The sequence below is a fragment of the Lepidochelys kempii genome, chromosome 3 (genome assembly GCF_965140285.1).
Source record: "Lepidochelys kempii isolate rLepKem1 chromosome 3, rLepKem1.hap1, whole genome shotgun sequence".
Lineage (NCBI taxonomy): Eukaryota > Metazoa > Chordata > Testudines > Cheloniidae > Lepidochelys > Lepidochelys kempii.
The window spans coordinates 210,830,882-210,848,668 of record NC_136382.1 but is presented as its reverse complement, the minus strand read 5'-3'; the positions used below and the strand labels follow the sequence as shown (position 1 = coordinate 210,848,668).

General features: G+C 44.5%; 1 protein-coding gene across 5 annotated transcripts in view; it reads left to right on the top strand.

Annotated features, from left to right (window-relative positions):
• The window catches only part of ACSS1 (acyl-CoA synthetase short chain family member 1), an 80,141-nt gene that overhangs the window by 5,921 nt on the left and 56,433 nt on the right, over nucleotides 1–17,787 (top strand). For 3 of the 5 annotated variants that reach the window (XM_073339936.2, XM_073339935.2, XM_073339933.2), the window contains exons 2-3: nucleotides 6,151–6,247; nucleotides 15,458–15,523. In XM_073339936.2, the coding sequence (XP_073196037.2) occupies nucleotides 6,151–6,247; nucleotides 15,458–15,523 (163 nt within the window). Of the gene's footprint in view, nucleotides 1–6,150; nucleotides 6,248–15,457; nucleotides 15,524–17,787 lie in introns of those variants that run through there. The other 2 variants (XM_073339934.2, XM_073339937.2) reach the window with 2 other exon arrangements.

The window sequence follows — 17,787 nt, the reverse complement described above, 5'->3', positions numbered from 1 at the left end:
GCTTGGACTCTGGCAGCTAGCCCAGCCTGCAACGTCCGCACTGCTGTTTTTACTGCACTAGCTTGAGCTGAGCTAGCGTGAGTCTGTTTTCCTCTGCTGGGAATCATACCTCCCGGGTACAGCATAGACACTTGGGCAAGTTGTCTAGAATGACATCACCAAACACAGTATTATAGGTTTCAGAGTAGCAGCCGTGTTAGTCTGTACTCGCAAAAAGAAAAGGAGTACTTGTGGCACCTTAGAGACTAACCAATTTATTTGAGCATAAGCTACTTGCATCCGATGAAGTGAGCTGTAGCTCACGAAAGCTTATGCTCAAATAAATTGGTTAGTCTCTAAGGTGCCACAAGTACTCCTTTTCTTTTTGCACACTATTATAGCTATTCAGATAATGGTGTTGTGATACTTCCTGCACTGACTATTCCAGAATGCTCCTAAAAGACAAGTTAAATAGTCAACTGAGCACATAGTCCTTTACCTCTGCGTTCAAATACATTTGGTCTACTGAGAAATGGATAGATCCTTGCCTTTCTTCCAGGTGAGACCTTGTAATGGGATTGATTAGAAGTATGTGATTTAGGTGTGTAGCATAAGCTACATATTTTTCTTGAAATTCAATATAACTTCTGACAAAACATTGTATATCTGAGGTGGCTGAGCTCCAACGGATACTTTCAGCATAAAAGTAGCTGTCCGTATGCTCCCTCCCCAGTCCTGTTTCATAGTGCAGAGGGGAGCAAATTTGACAGAGAAAACTGCAATGAGACGCTGGCCAGGGGGAAAATCACATGTGGGATGTTGTCTCCCCAATAACAGTGCGTGATCCGCATGTAAAACCAGTCAGGAATTAATGCCAGTAGACCCCAGTTCATCAGTCCATTCCTATTCAGCAAAGCACTTCAGAGCATGCTTTGGTCAGCTGGAGTCTGAGGGTATGTCTACACTGCAATTAAAGGCCCCCCGGCTCAGGCTGTGGGGCTGTTCAGTTGTAGTGTCAACTTTCAGGCTCCGGCTGCAGTCCAAGCTCTGGGACCCTCCCACCCTGCAGTGTCTTAGAGCTTGGGCTCCAGCCCAAGCTTGGAAGTCTACATTGCAGTTAAACAGCCCTGTAGCCTTAACCCTGGAGCCTGAGTCAGCTGGCACAGGCCAGCGGCTGGTGTCTAATTGCAGTGTAGATATACCCTGAGGCATCAGTAACTCCCACTGAGTAATCCATTACCTCCATCTGTGAGGCAAAATGTTGCTGGGGCAGTGAGTCAATGTCAGCATGACCTTCTGGTGTTGCCGTGCACCATAGCTGCACGTGAATGGGAGCTGCAAGGTACCTGAGCACAATGCATAGACTTGAGGGCAGTGATTCCCACAGGTCCCTGTCCCTCCACGTCCCTTCTAGTCCTGTCCCCTCCCCTTCTGCATGCTTGCAGATTTTTGGCTCACTTCTAGAAGAGTTTATAAAAAGAATTCTCTGTACTCTAATAAATGGTGAATGATCTCTGAGCCAAGTTTAGATTCACAGTGCTTTTTCACAGCAGGCTTAACTGTGTGTAAATAATAATTAATAATTATCATACCTAGCTCTTGTATAGTGCTTTTCTTCAGTAGATCTCAAAGCACCTCAGAATCTTTTGATGTATGTATTCTCACAACCTGCCTTTGAGGGAGGGAAGTACTATCATCCCCATCTTTCAGACGGGGAGCTGAGGCACAGTGAAGCAAAGGGACTTGCCCAAGGTCATACAGGAAGTCTGTGGTGGAGCAGGGAATGAACTTGGGAATTGAATGTTTACAGCAGGGGTTCTGAGGCCCCCTCAACGTGCTATAAAAACTCCACAGCCCAGCTGTGCCACAACAACTCTTTTCTGCATATAAAAGCCAGGGCTGCCGCTAGGGGGTAGCAAGGGGGGCAGTTCCCCGAGGCCCCACGCCACAGGGGGCACCACAAAGCTAAGTTGCTCAGGTTTCAGCTTCAGCCCCTGGTGGTAGGGCTCGTGGGCCCTGGCTGCAGTCCCATAGAATCATAGAATATCAGGGTTGGAAGGGACCTCAGGAGGTCATCTAGTCCAACCCCCTGCTCAAAGCAGGACCAATCCCCAACTAAATCATCCCAGCCAGGGCTTTGATAAGCTGGGCCTTAAAACCTCTGAGGATGGAGATTCCACCACCTCCCTAGGTAACGCATTCCAGTGTTTCACCACCCTCCTAGTGAAAAAGTTTTCCTAATATCCAACCTAAACCTCCCCCACTGCAATTTGAGACCATTACTCCTTGTCCTGTCCTCTTCTACCACTGAGAATAGTCTAGAACCATCCTCTCTGGAACCACCTCTCAGGTAGTTGAAAGCAGCTATCAAATCCCCCCTCATTCTTCTCTTCTGCAGACTAAACAATCCCAGTTCCCTCAGCCTCTCCTCATAAGTCATGTGTTCCAGACCCCTAATCATTTTTGTTGCCCTTCGCTGGACTCTCTCCAATTTATCCACATCCTTCTTGTAGCGTGGGGCCCAAAACTGGACACAGTACTCCAGATGAGGCCTCACCAATGTCGAATAGAGGGGGACGATCACATCCCTCGATCTGCTGGCAATGCCCCTACTTATACAGCCCAAAATGCCATTGGCCTTCTTGGCAACAAGGGCACACTGTTGACTCATATCCAGCTTCTCGTCCACTGTAATCCCTAGGTCCTTTTCTGCAGAACTGCTGCCGAGCCATTCGGTCCCTAGTCTGTAGCGGTGCATGGGATTCTTCTGTCCTAAGTGCAGGTCTCTGCACTTGTCCTTGTTGAACCTCATCAGATTTCTTTTGGCCCAATCCTCTAATTTGTCTAGGGCCCTCTGTATCCTATCTCTACCCTCCAGCGTATCTACCTCTCCTCCCAGTTTAGTGTCAGAAAGCCACGCGCTGGGGCTTTGGCTTTCTGCCCTGGGCCCTAGCAAGTCTGATGCCAGCCATGCTTGGCGACCCCCCTGAAACCTGCTTGTGGCCCCCCAGGAGGCCTTGGACCCCTGGTTGAGAACCACTTGTCTACAGCATCCCTGGTGTATAGCGAGTAAGGCCATAAGAAAGTGAGCGCATAAGAAGATAAGTTGAGATTTCTTTGGTTCAAAAGTTTTGGCCACTGTTTGTTACATTTGCGGCTTTGGTGCAGTCAGTTAAATACCATAAAAAAACCAAAACACACTAATTTGAGTGAGTGGTGCTGTGAACTGGTGCCACTCAAATTTGGCAAAGCTGCTCCTCTCTCATGACAGGCAGGTGCAGGTGTGTGTAGAGCAGGGTGACCAAACAACAAGTGTGAAAAATTGGGACAGGGAGTGGGTGGTAATAGGAGCCTATATAAGAAAAAGACCCCAAAATCGGGACTTTCCACAATAAAACCGGGACATCTGGTCACCCTAGTGTAGAGGTGCCCTCAAAATGGAGGTGTGAAGATGTTGCAGGGCAAGAGGGCCTTCAGGACAGAGATATAGCTTCCCTCCGGGCAGAGATATGGCGGGTACAGACCTAAACCCTTGTTTTGTAATTGACTAGATGTGGAGTTGGCAGTAGAGTCCTTTACCCTTCAACAGGGGCTGGAACCCACCCCCCATTCCTCCAATATGCAGGGCAGGGCAAGCCCTTGAGCCAGCCCCGAGACCCATGGAGGCCTTGTGCGGGACAAGCATCACCAGGGCTCCCTTGTCCCAGCCCTGTGGAATACACAAGCCCCAGTCCTTGCCCAGCCACACTCACTGGGGCCTCCCTGAGCCCCTCCCCAGGTGTGGCCAGGCAGCCATGGAACACAAAGTTCTTGAGGTCACGCAGGAGCTGCTCCTGCTCAGAACTGCACCTGGACAAAGTGTGAGGCCAGCACCAGCAGGGACGAGTGCTGTTGGCAGTACGTGGAGACGGGGCAGCAAGTGGGGTGAGTCCCTGACCAGTGCAGGTCCTCCTCATCAGCTTCTGCCACTGCCCCCACTGCTCATGCTGGAAGGATGAGAGGTGCCTTTGTTACTCCATCTCCAGGTCGCAATACCACTCACTCAAATTCGGCCCTGCTGCCCCTTTGCTAAATTTGAATGAGTGGTATTGTGACCCTGTGAGTGCAATGGTATTGCAACCTGGCACATGGGGTTGCAATGCCACTCAAATCTGTGGCAATTATAAAAAGTTTTGGCAAGTACTGAAAGTTGTGGTGAGTGTTGAAAGTTGTGATTTCCAAAATCACAGGCTGCAATTCTTATAGCCTTAGTACTGACCACCGTAGACAGTGTACAGTATTATGATGACATATGTTACTTTCTTTTACTTTTGTGTTAATGCATTTTTACAACCAAATCTTCCCAGTGGATACTTCTGAGTTGGAAGGCTATATTAAGAGTTAAATTGTTTTCTTGAAATTTGGATACAGTGGTACAAATTTCCTGACTTCACTGGGAATTGCACTTACTGTATGTAAAATGTATAGAGGCCAGTTCTGTTACAGCAGTGCAAATACAGAAGAATATTGGAACGTAAAGCTGATGGGAGAGCAGAATCAGGCACAGGAACTGCAGCTCATCTCTTTAAAACAATAGCAAAAAAATCCCTTGCCCCTCCCCCCCAAACAAATGGGGATACCAGAATGCTTAATTTACATTGGAGTTGTAACTTTAGAAAACTATTTGTTTAAGATATTAACAGATATTAACATTACTAGATATTCTTCATCAGCTTGTTTTATAAGTTACTGTTTTCAAAAAACTATTTATATATGATTGCTTTACTAATGACCTGTTGGAGTAAAGTAAATGCATTTAAAACCATTTAATTAGATCATTAACTTTTAGTTTAGATTTCTTGTTAATATCTAACGCATCATATGATGGTTAATATGGGTAGCAACTACTTCATTACAGGGTGTCCTTTATTGTCTTGGAAAAACCTAACCCATTTTGCCTGCTATATAGCTAGAGATTTGAAATGATGAAGTAATAAATAATGAAAGTACACAAAATAGAAATAATGTTGCACTCTCATACCTCCTAATAGGTACTGATCTAAATACATTGCTATAGAAATAATTTAGTTTAAAAAAAAGTTAAGGTTGACAGTGTTTTAATAGTCTCTAGCTCATTCACCCTCTTCCCCCCCATATTATAATTTCTCTAGAAAAAATTGTACACATCTAAAAAACTCTCAAATGTTGAAAAGTCAGGAAATGCACAGTGAAGGGACCCAGCCATTTCCCAAGGCCATATAACTTATTAGATAATGTTTATAAAAGTTTGAAAGTAATTTTAAGCGTTGGTCTTTATACAAACAAAATCAGCTCTCTGAGTGTGGCTGGGGCATAGCAGCAGAAAATATGAAAAATATTCAACTCTTTAAGCCTATGTTGCTGAATTAGAGGGCATACAAACATTTGGATTGTTTTTCAAAGGCAGGCTGGGTGTATTAAAGGGCTATGTCATGTGAGACACCAAAAGCAGTGGAGTTGAATAATCACTTGCATAATTTTTAGATACGCCAAAAGTGCAGATGGTTTTTAAGGTACAACTAACAGCCCTGCCACTGAGAATTGTAAGTCCTTGTGAGCCATATGGTAAAATTAGTAGAAAATCAGTAGCAAGGTTGGCTAAAGAACCACATCACCACGAAACAGGGACTTTCCTTTCACATTCAATGTAATCAGGAGCCTTATACCAGAAGTGGGATCTCTTGATCAGTTAGAGCGTGAAGATGCTGTCCAATAAAACCCTCTTCTCTGGGGCAAAAAAGACAATAGTGGCATCAGTGGCACCAGGCAATTTTGGTTCTTCTGTTTGCATACACAGCAGGCCTGAACCTCAGCAGGTGTATGTTGGCATAGCTCCTTTGAAATCAGTGCAGCTATACTGATCTAAACCAGCCAATGATCTGGCTCAAGGATTCTCATGTGGGTGCCCTTCTGTAAGGCTGTTTACTGATCAAATGGAAGTATTGCGTCCAGTGCATCACTGTGAATGGCTTAAATAAAAACGTTCCAAATAACGTAGATGATTGCATGTCTATTTATCTAACTTCTGACATTTCACCTCATATTTATTTGCATGCATGTATGACCAGGGAGCTAAGTTAGCCAAATTGCAAACATCTTTGACTTTAATACAAAACAAATAAAATGCGTTCTTAAATGTTTCTTTTCATACAGTAAACTGCTTAGACCAACATGTCCATCGGTCTCCAGACAGAGTGGCTTTGATCTGGGAGAAAGATGAGCCTGGCACTGAAGTGAGAATCACATACAGGTATGGCACATTCTCTCAGATTGCTGTAAAATGGGTCTTGCATACCAATATGGCAGTTTTACTGGCTAGTTAAAGAGCTGTTGCACTGAAATATTATTATATCTATATTAAATCTTCTGCCTCCTCTAGAGGCAGAGCAGTGTTAGGGATGGGAATGGACACACTGCAGGAGTACTGGTATCTGGATGTATTATCGTACATTTAACGGGTGTGGCATATGTTTTCTTCAGTCATTCTGTTGCATGGGAAGTGGAGCCAGGGCCCTGTCCAGAAATGAGGCCCTGTCTGGGGCTTGTCAAAGCTCTGGACAGAACTATATGCCCCCTTTCCTTTGCACTCTGGGTCCTGGCAGGCGATTATTTCTCTCTTTTGCATGGGGATGGGCGAGGTTCTCTGCTTTCACACACCCACGAATGAACATATTTTAACATGAATATTAAGGGCAAGCTCCTCGGCTGGTATAAACAAGCATAGCCTCGTTGCTATCAGAGGAACTCTGCCAGTTTACCAGATGAGAATCTGGCTCTAAGTTTCTGTTACATTTTTAGTTAGAACTGCCCATAGTCTGAGTGGAAACTTTCAGGACTGAAAGGCCCAGCTTTTCTGTTTTATCCGGCTTATTTTCAAATCTGTCAATTTTCCTTTTTGCCCTTTAGAAAAAGCTGGGACTTGTAGGAAGAATGCAAAACTTGAGTACTCTAAGTACCCTTTTAACATGAACAGTACTAGAAGTGGAGGCTTTCAGTCAATTAAAATGTGGAGATGCTGTGAGATTACCCACTTCTGTCATGGGAAACTGAGATGATATCGACCACACCAGGTTGGGAGCTGGGAAAATTGGTTTTATTCCCTAAGCCTTGCTGTGCTTCACTTTCCCCATTTTAGAATCTGACTAATGATGCTAACCCACTGTTAGAGAGAGTTTTTATTTTCCAGTTTTTCCAGCACAGTTGTACTGTGCTTTTCTTCCCTGTCATTATTATCCAATCTTCTTCACTGATGGCAAACTTTGAATTTTACATGTAATTTTTCAGAACAGTAGCAAATGTGTTGGTTATCTAAATATGCAAAACAATATTGAGCTGTTTGTGTATTCAAAATGGAGCCGTGGGCTGAATCGTCAGCTGCACTCAAGGCACACCCAGTTGGGTGCAGTTCCCTGTCTACACCAACCCTTCTCATGGCTGGCATGACCCTATATGTGGGGAGGGGTGGGGGCTACACTGTCTCTATGACAGCTGAGGATTCCCCCACCTTTGGGCAATCCTCAGCAACCCACTCAAGGCAGCTTTAAGTTTGCTTGTCCACTTGAGTAGTGTGTAGGGCACATGGTGTGAGCTGAAAACTGACCTGTATGTCTACAGAATATTCTTTACAAGGTATGGATGATTGAGATTCCTTGAATTTATTTGAACACCTGTAGGTTCCTATAGTCTTTCTTAACTTCAGGATTTGTTAGTGTTGCTTTAAAAGAGGGCTGGTTCAAGTGTGTGACCTGGTTAGTAGAAAAAACAAGACTTGCAACTGAATACATTTTATGGCAATGGAGAATTATAGTGCTGTTCAAGAGTAATCATAATGAGGTAGTTATAGCATCTATATAATTGCTGAAGAAGTAGATTAGTTTGGATCATGGAATTACTAAACGATCAGTTGCACAGGTGCATTATCATCTTTCTGATATGAGTAGTGATTAACTGTAGCACAATGACGATATGTTAAGGAAACCTTGACTGATCTTTGCTAGACACATCGGCCTTGATTCTGGGCCATGTTCCACCCCTTTATGCCATTCTAATGTCAGAACCCAGGGAGACCTCACCCTGCCTTGTGACAGGTAATCTCCCAGAGTGGGGAGGTTCCTTGGGTGGCATAGGATAGCCCAGTATTCTGTTTTCTGACAGTGACCAATGCCAGGTGCTTCAGAGGGAATGAACAGAACAGGTAATCATCAAGTGATCCATCCCCTGTCGCCCATTCCCAGCTTCTGGCAAACAGAGGCGAGGGACATTTTGTAGAGCATGGTTTTGCATCCTTGCCCATCCTAGCTATAGCCATTGATAGACCTATCCTCCATTAACTTATTGAGTTATTTTTGAGCCCTGTTATAGTCTTGGCCTTCACAACATCCTCTGGCAAAGAGTTCCACAGGTTGACTGTGCATTGTGTGAAGAAATACTTCCTTTTGTTGGTTTTAAACCTGCTGCATATTGATTTAATTTGGTGATCCCTAGTTCTTGTGTTATGAGAAGGAGTAAATAACACTTTATTTACTTTCTCCACACTAGTCATGATTTTATAGACCTCTATCATATCCCCCCTTAGTCATCTCTTTTCCAAGATGAAAAATCCCAGTCTTATTAATCTCTCCTCATATGGAAGCTGTTCCATATCCCCAATCATTTTTGTTGCGCTTTTCTGTACCTGTTCCAATTCCAATATATCTTTTTTGAGATGAGGCGACCAGATCTGCACTCATTATTCAAGCTGTGGGTGTACCATGGATTTATATAGAGGCAATTTGATATTTTCTGTCTTCTTATCTGTCCCTTTCCTAATGATTCCCACCATTCTGTTAGCTTTTTAGACTGCTGCTGCACATTGAGAGGATGTCTTCAGAGAACTATCCACAATGACTCCAAGATCTCTTTCTTGAGTGGTAACAGCTAACTTAGACCCCATCATTTTATATGTATAGTTGGGATTATGTTTTCCAACGTGCATTACTTTGCATTTATCAGTGTTGAATTTCATCTGCCATTTTGTTGCACAGTCATCCAGTTTTGTGAGATCCCTTTTTATCTCTTCACAGTTTGCTTTGGACTTGACTATCTTGAGTAGTTTTGTATCATCTGCAAATTTTGCCACCTCACTGTTTACCCCTTTTTCCAGACCATTTATGAATATGTTGAACAGTACTGGTCCCAGTACAGACTCCTGGGGACACCACTATTTGCCTCTCTCCATTCTGAAGCTGACCATTTCTTCCTACCCTTTGTTTCCTATCTTTTAACCAGTTACTGATCCATGAGGGGACCTTCCCTCTTACCCCATGACAGCTTACTTTGCTGAAGAGCCTTTGGTGAGGGACCTTGTCAAAGGCTTTCTGAAAGTTCGAGTACACAATATCCACTGCATCACCCTTGTCCAAATGCTTGTTGACCCCATCAAAGAATTCTAGTAGATTGGTGAGGCATGATTTCCCTTTACAAAAACCATGTTGACTCTTCCCCCAACAAATGGCATTCCTCTATGTGTCTGATAATTCTGTTCTTTACTATAGTTTTAACCAATTTGCTTGGTATTGAAGTTAGGCTTACCAGCCTGTAATTGCCGGGATTGCCTCTGGAACCTTTTTAAAAAATTGGTGTCACATTAGCTATCCTCTAATCATCTGGTACAGAAGCTGATTTGAATGATAGGTTACATACCACAGTTAGTAGTTTTTGGAGTTTCACATTTGAGTTCCTTCAGAACTCTTGGGTGAATACCATCTGGTCCTGGTGACTTATTACTGCTTAGTTTATCATCTTGTTCCAAAATCTCCTCTAATCATGCCTCAATCTGGGACAGTTCCTCACATTTGTCACCTAAAAGGAATGGCTCAGGTTTGGGAATTTCCCTCACATCCTCACCTGTGAAGACTGATGCAAAGAATTCATTTAGTTTCTCTGCAATGGCCTTCCATGAGTGATCCTTTCGCCTCTCAATTGTCCAGTGGCCCTACTGGTTGTTTAGCAGGCTTCCTGCTTCTGATGTACTTAACATTTTTGTTGTTGTTACTTTTTGAGTCTTTGGCTAGCTGTTCTTCAAATTCTTTTTTGGCCTTCCTAATTATATTTTTACACTACATTTGCCAGAGTTTATGCTCCTTTCTATTTTCTTCAATAGGATTTAACTCCCACTTTGTAAAGGATGCCTTTTGCCTCTCCCTGCTTCCTTTACTTTGTTGTTTAGCCAAGGTGACACTTTTTGGGCCGCTTACTGTGTTTTTTAATTTGGGGTGTACCTTTAAATTGAGCCTCTCTTATGGTGTCTTTAAAAAGTTTCCGTGCAGCATGCAGGGATTTCACTTTTGGCGGGGTACCTTTTAATTTCTGTTTAACTAACTTCCTCATTTTTGTGTAGTTCCCCTTTCTGAAATTAAATGCTACCATGGTGGGCTGCTTTGGTGTCATCCCGCTCTCCCCCCCTGCCCTGGGATGTTAAATTTTATTATATTATGATCACTATTACTGAGTGGTTCAGCTATATTCACCTCTTGGGTCAGATCCTGTGCTCCACTTAGGACAAAATCATGAATTGCCTCTCCTCTGGTGGGTTCCAGAACTAGCTGCTCCAAGAAGTCATCATTTAAGATGTTAAGTAACTTTATCTCTGCATCCTGTTCTGAGGTGACATGGACCCAGTCAATATGTGGATAGTTGAAATCCCCTATTATTATTGAGTTTTTTATTTTTATAGTCTCTCTAATCTCCCTGAGAATTTCACAGTCACTATCAGGAAGGACAGGCAGGGCAGAAAAGGTGGGGGAGGAGCACTGTATGTAAGGGAGCAGTATGACTGCTCAGGGCTCCGGTACGAAACTGCAGAAAAACCTGAGTGTCTCTGGATTAAGTTTAGAAGTGTGAGCAACAAGAGTGATGTAGTGGCGGAAGTCTGCTATAGACCACCGGACCAGGGGGATGAGGTGGATGAGGCTTTCTTCCGGCAGCTCGCAGAAGCTACTAGATTGCACACCCTGGTTCTCATGGGTGACTTTAATTTTCCTGATATCTGCTGGGAGAGCAATAAAGCGGTGCATAGACAATCCAGGAAGTTTTTGGAAAGCGTAGGGGACAATTTCCTGGTGCAAGTGCTAGAGGAGCCAACTTGGGGGGGAGCTTTTCTTGACCTGCTGCTCACAAACCGGGAAGAATTAGTAGGGGAAGCAAAAGTGGATGGGAATCTGGGAGGCAGTGACCATGAGTTGGTTGAGTTCAGGATCCTGACACAGGGAAGAAAGGTAAGCAGCAGGATACGGACCCTGGACTTCAGGAAAGCAGACTTCGACTCCCTCAGGGAACGGATGGGTAGGATCCCCTGCGGGACTAACATGAAGGGGAAAGGAGTCCAGGAGAGCTGGCTGTATTTCAAGGAATCCCTGTTGAGGTTACAGGGACAAACCATCCCGATGTGTCGAAAGAATAGTAAATGTGGCAGGCGACCAACTTGGCTTAACGGTGAAATCCTAGCGGATCTTAAACATAAAAAAGAAGCTTACAAGAAGTGGAAGGTTGGACATATGACCAGGGAAGAGTATAAAAATATTGCTTGGGCATGTAGGAATGAAATCAGGAGGGCCAAATTGCACCTGGAGCTGCAGCTAGCGAGAGATGTCAAGAGTAACAAGAAGGGTTTCTTCAGGTATGTTGGCAACAAGAAGAAAGCCAAGGAAAGTGTGGGCCCCTTAATGAATGAGGGAGGCAACCTAGTGACAGAGGATGTGGAAAAAGCTAATGTACTCAATGCTTTTTTTGCCTCTGTCTTCACTAACAAGGTCAGCTCCCAGACTGCTGCGCTGGGCATCACAAAATGGGGAAGAGATGGCCAGCCCTCTGTGGAGAAAGAGGTGGTTAGGGACTATTTAGAAAAGCTGGACGTGCACAAGTCCATGGGGCCGGATGAGTTGCATCCGAGAGTGTTAAAGGAATTGGCGGTTGTGATTGCAGAGCCATTGGCCATTATCTTTGAAAACTTGTGGCGAACGGGGGAAGTCCTGGATGACTGGAAAAAGACTAATGTAGTGCCAATCTTTAAAAAAGGGAAGAAGGAGGATCCTGGGAACTACAGGCCAGTCAGCCTCACCTCAGTCCCCGGAAAAATCATGGAGCAGGTCCTCAAAGAATCAATCCTGAAGCACTTACATGAGAGGAAAGTGATCAGGAACAGTCAGCATGGATTCACCAAGGGAAGGTCATGCCTGACTAATCTAGTCGCCTTCTATGATGATATAACTGGTTCTGTGGATGAAGGGAAAGCAGTGGATGTATTGTTTCTTGACTTTAGCAAAGCTTTTGACATGGTCTCCCACAGTATTCTTGTCAGCAAGTTAAAGAAGTATGGGCTGGATGAATGCACTATAAGGTGGGTAGAAAGTTGGCTAGATTGTCGGGCTCAACGGGTAGTGATCAATGGCGCCATGTCTAGTTGGCAGCCGGTGTCAAGTGGAGTGCCCCAGCGGTCGGTCCTGGGGCCGGTTTTGTTCAATATCTTCATAAATGATCTGGAGGATGGTGTGGATTGCACTCTCAGCAAATTTGCGGATGATACTAAACTGGGAGGAGTGGTAGATACGCTGGAGGGCAGGGATAGGATACAGAGGGACCTAGACATATTGGAGGATTGGGCCAAAAGAAATCTGATGAGGTTCAATAAGGATAAGTGCAGGGTCCTGCACTTAGGACGGAAGAACCCAATGCACAGCTACAGACTAGGGACCGAATGGCTCGGCAGCAGTTCTGCGGAAAAGGACCTAGGGGTGACAGTGGATGAGAAGCTGGATATGAGTCAACAGTGTGCCCTTGTTGCCAAGAAGGCCAATGGCATTTTGGGCTGTATAAGTAGGGGCATAGCGAGCAGATCGAGGGACGTGATCGTCCCCCTCTAGTCGACATTGGTGAGGCCTCATCTGGAGTACTGTGTCCAGTTTTGGGCCCCACGCTACAAGAAGGATGTGGATAAGTTGGAGAGAGTCCAGCGAAGGGCAACAAAAATGATTAGGGGTCTGGAACACATGACTTATGAGGAGAGGCTGAGGGAACTGGGATTGTTTAGTCTGCAGAAGAGAAGAATGAGGGGGGATTTGATAGCTGCTTTCAACTACCTGAGAGGTGGTTCCAGAGAGGATGGTTCTAGACTATTCTCAGTGGTAGAAGAGGACAGGACAAGGAGTAATGGTCTCAAGTTGCAGTGGGGGAGGTTTAGGTTGGATATTAGGAAAAACTTTGTCACTAGGAGGGTGGTGAAACACTGGAATGCGTTACCTAGGGAGGTGGTGGAATCTCCTTCCTTAGAAGTTTTTAAGGTCAGGCTTGACAAAGCCCTGGCTGGGATGATTTAATTGGGGATTGGTCCTGCTTTGAGCAGGGGGTTGGACTAGATGACCTCCTGAGGTCCCTTCCAACCCTGATATTCTATGATTCTATGATCAGCATCCTGGTCAGGTGGTTGGTACTATATCCCTATTACGGCTGTCAGGAGATTAAAAAAATTAATCATGATTAATTGCGTGATTAATCGCACTGTTAAATCATAATAGAATACCATTTATTTAAATATTTTTTGATGTTTTCTACATTTTCAAATATATTGATTTCAATTACAACATAGACTACAAAGTGTACAGTGCTCACTTTATATTTATTTTTATTACAAATATTTGCACTTGGAAAAAACAAAAGAAATAGTATTTTGCAGTTCACCTAATACCAGTACTGTAGTGCAAACTCTTTATCATGAAAGTTGAACTTACAAATGTAGAATTATGTACAAAAAAACCTACAATCAAAAATAAAACAATGTAAGATTTTAGTTCTACTTCTTGTTCAGCCAGTCACTCAGACAAACAAGTTTGTTTACATTTGCAGGAGATAATGCTGCTCGCTTCTGAAAGTCACCTGAAAATGAGAACAGGCGTTCTCATGGCATTGCTGTAGCCAACGTTGCAAGATATTTACGTACCAGATGCGCTAAAGATTCGTATGGCCCTTCATGCTTCAACCACCATTACAGGGGACATGTGTCCATGCTAATGACGGGTTCTGCTTGATTATAATCCAAAGCAGTGTGGACTGACCTATGTTCATTTTCATTATCTGAGTCGGATACCACCAGCAGAAGGTTGATTTTCTTTTGGTGGTTTGGGTTCTGTAGTTTCTGCACTGGAGTGTTGCTCTTTTAAGACCTCTGAAAGCATGCTCCACACCTTGTCCCTCTCAGATTTTGGAAGGTACTTCAGATTCTTAAATCTTGGGTCGAGTGCTGTAGCTATCTTTAGAAATCTCACATTGATTCCTTCTTTGTGTTTTGTCAAAGCTGCAGTGAAAGTGTTCTTAAAATGAAGATGTACTGGGTCATCATCTGAGACTGCTATAACATGAAATACATGGCAGGAAGCTGGTAAAACAGAGTAGGGGACATACAGTTCTCCCCCAAGGAGTTCAGTCACAAATTTAATTAACGTTTTTGGTTTTTTTTTTAACGAGCATCATCAGCATGGAAGCATGTCCTCTGGAATGGTAGGGCATACGTTTAGCATTTCTGACATATAAACACCTTGCAATGCCGGCTACAAAAGTGTCATACAAATGCCTGTTCTCACTTTCTGGTGATATTGTAAATAAGAAGAGGGCAGCATTATCTCCCGTAAATGTAAACAAACTTGTTTGTCTTAGCAATTGGCTGAACAAGAAGTAGGACTGAGTGAACTTTGTTTTGTTTTTGAGTGCAATTATGTAACCAAAAAAATCTACATTTGTAAGTTGCACTTTCACGACAAAGAGATTGCACTACAGTATGAGGTGAATTGAAAAACACTATTTCTTTTGTTTATCATTTTTACAGTGCAATTATTTGTAATAAAAATAATATACACCTTGATTTCAGTTACAACACAGAATGCAATATATATGATAGTGTAGAAAAACATCCAAAATATTTAATAAATTTCAATTGGTATTCTATTGTTTAACAGTGCTATTAAAACTGAGATTAATCGCGATTAATTTTTTTGAGCTAATCGCGTGAGTTAACTGCAATTAATTGACAGCCCTAATCCCTATTGCTATATTCTTATTATTCAAGCATGGAATTACTATCCATAGAGATGCTGTGGTACAGTTTGGTTCATTTAAGATTTTTACTTCATTTGACTCTACGCTTTCTTTCATCTATAGTGCCACTCCCCCACTAGTACGACCTACTTTGTCCTTCCAATATATTTTGTACGCTGGTATTACTATGTCCCATTGATTATTTTCATTCCATCAGGTTTCTGTGATGCCTATTTTATCAATATTCTCATTTAATATGTGGCTCGCTAGTTCACCCATCTTCGTGTTTAGACTTCTAGCAATTGTATATAAGCACTAAAAATTGTCATTTTTTTTAGCTGTCTGCCATTATGTGATGTAACTGAATGGGACTCTCTTTCATTTGATTGTTCAATAGGGATCAATCCTGCAAAGTGCTCAACGGCTGCTGGAAGTGCAGAGTGCCATCAAGTCCAGGGATTAGGTGGATTGTAAAATCCTACAGCACAAATTTCTAATGGTTGGGAACTGCAAAAGCAAATGCTTGTTTTCTAAGGGCAGAGTGCATTCTTTGGGTCTGATTTTCCACTTGTGTACACTCTTGTAATTCAGGAATAGTTCCTCTGCAATCAGTGACGGGCTGGAAAAGGGGGTGGCATAGAAGCTGTTGCAACACTGTCTCTGTGTCACCCAAAGATCCCTGTATGGTGACCCTCCCAGGGCCAGGTATATTGACTTTAAGATTCATTCTGTCTCTGCACTAGTGCAGATTGCCCTTAAAGCAATTAAGGATTGGGGCCAGAGCATATACTAGAACAGAAGTGGGCAAACTATGGCCTGCAGGCCACATCTGGCCTGCGGGACTGTCCTGCCCGGCCCTTGAGCTCCCGGCCAGGGAGGCTGTTCCCCCTCCCCCGCAGCCTCAGCTCGCTGCGGCACCAGCTCTCTGGCCCACCGCTCCTGCTGGGCAGCAGGGCGACGTGGCTGGCTCCAGCCGGGCGGTGGGGCTGCAAGCTCCTGCTTCTCTGAGTGGCATGGTATGGGGAGTGGGGGGGTTGGATAAGGAGCAGGGGGTCCCGGAGGGCAGTCAGGGGACAGGGAGCAGGGAGCGGTTGGATGGGGTAGAGGTTCTGGGTGGGACGGTCAGGGGACAGAGAGCAGGGGGCGGTTGTATAGGTGTGGGAGTCCCAGGGGGCCTGTTGGGGTGTGGGTGTGGATAGGGATTGGGGCAGTCAGGGGACAAGGAACGGGGGGTTGGATGGTCAGGGGTTCTGGGCAGGGCGGTCAGGGGATGGGGAACGGGGGGGTTGGATAGGGGTGGGAGTCCTGAGGGGCTTGGCTGGGGGTGGGGGATAGAGGTCGGGACAGGGAGTGGGGGGGTTGGATAGGGGGTGGGGTCCTGGGGGGTGGTTAGGGTCGAGGGGTCCTGAGTGGGAGCGGTCAGCACAGAGAGGGAAGTAAATTGCACCAGGAAAAGGGCTGGCACAGATTACTTCCCCTGTGGAGTGAGGGACTGAACTGGGGTTCTCAGAATCAGTTTTTTCCCGGCTCTGCTCTTGGACCGCTGGCCTTTACTCAGGCTGGATTGTAGTGTGCCAGTCCAGCCTAAAGTTACCAGTTCCGTATCCCAGTTTGAACTAAGGCACCACAGCACACTGGTCGCTCTCCTGTGGCCGTTGCTTGCAGCCTGCATTCCAGTTAGCATGAGGACATACCGAGTCAGGCATGCAAAAGGGATTGTTATCAGCAAAGTTGACTGTATTTATAGCAACGGAGGTAAGTACTTTTTTCTTGGAAGTTAGTTCAAATATCTCTTTATCCAAAAAGATTGATGAAGGAATGGGCCAAAACAAACAGCTTTGTGCAGACTTTCATCTCTGCCCTTACAGCTAGATTTAAATAGTCCTATGTCATCTAATAAAACTAACTGCCATAAAGATGAATTGACTCCTCTGGGGCCTTAGCCCACGCCAACTGTTGCTGGGAGGGACAAGCTGTCATTGTTGAGCTACGGAGAAAGCAGGTGACAAGCAAGATAACTTAGGAGATTGGGGACAAAAGACAGAGTGATGAATTTGAAACAGAGGATGGGGATTATAAGTTATCTCTCATTGGTGAGCATGTCCTGTCTCATAGGCCACTGGAGAGCATTGCTTCTCTGAGGGATTCAGTGTGGTGCAGTAGGCAGGGCACTGGACTGAAAGCTAGGGGTCCTTGCACTGTCACTGAGCTGCTCCGTGCTTCAGTTTCCCCAACTGTAAAATGGAGATAATGAGATTTGCCTTTTTTCAAGCACTTTTACAGCACTTTCCATCCATGTACCTGAAGGAGCTCAGCCTTGTTGTGACATGTAAGAAGCTAGTTGTCAGAGGCAATAGCCAATCTGAAGAAGCCAGCTGTTAGAGTGAGAGAAGACATCAGGAGCAAGAGAGAGAGAGCTTGATGATCTCTGGGGAGGGAAGCCAGTGTAGTGAGAGCCACCTGTCAGCAGTCAAACTGCATGTTTTGGGTAAGGGACTCAATCCTGTCAGGTGCTTTTTGCTCTCAACTCCCGTGGAGATCATTGGATACAGAGAGTGCTCAGCACCTTGCCTGTTCATTTTCAAAAGCATGGTGTAGATCAGGATTTAAAGATGTGATGTTAGCCAACAGGTTATAAAAGTCTAGTGTAGAGAAGGCATACTGCCTTTAACACATGCAGGTTGAGTCAATGTCTTGTTAAGGTGACCAGCTCAGCATAGGTTAATG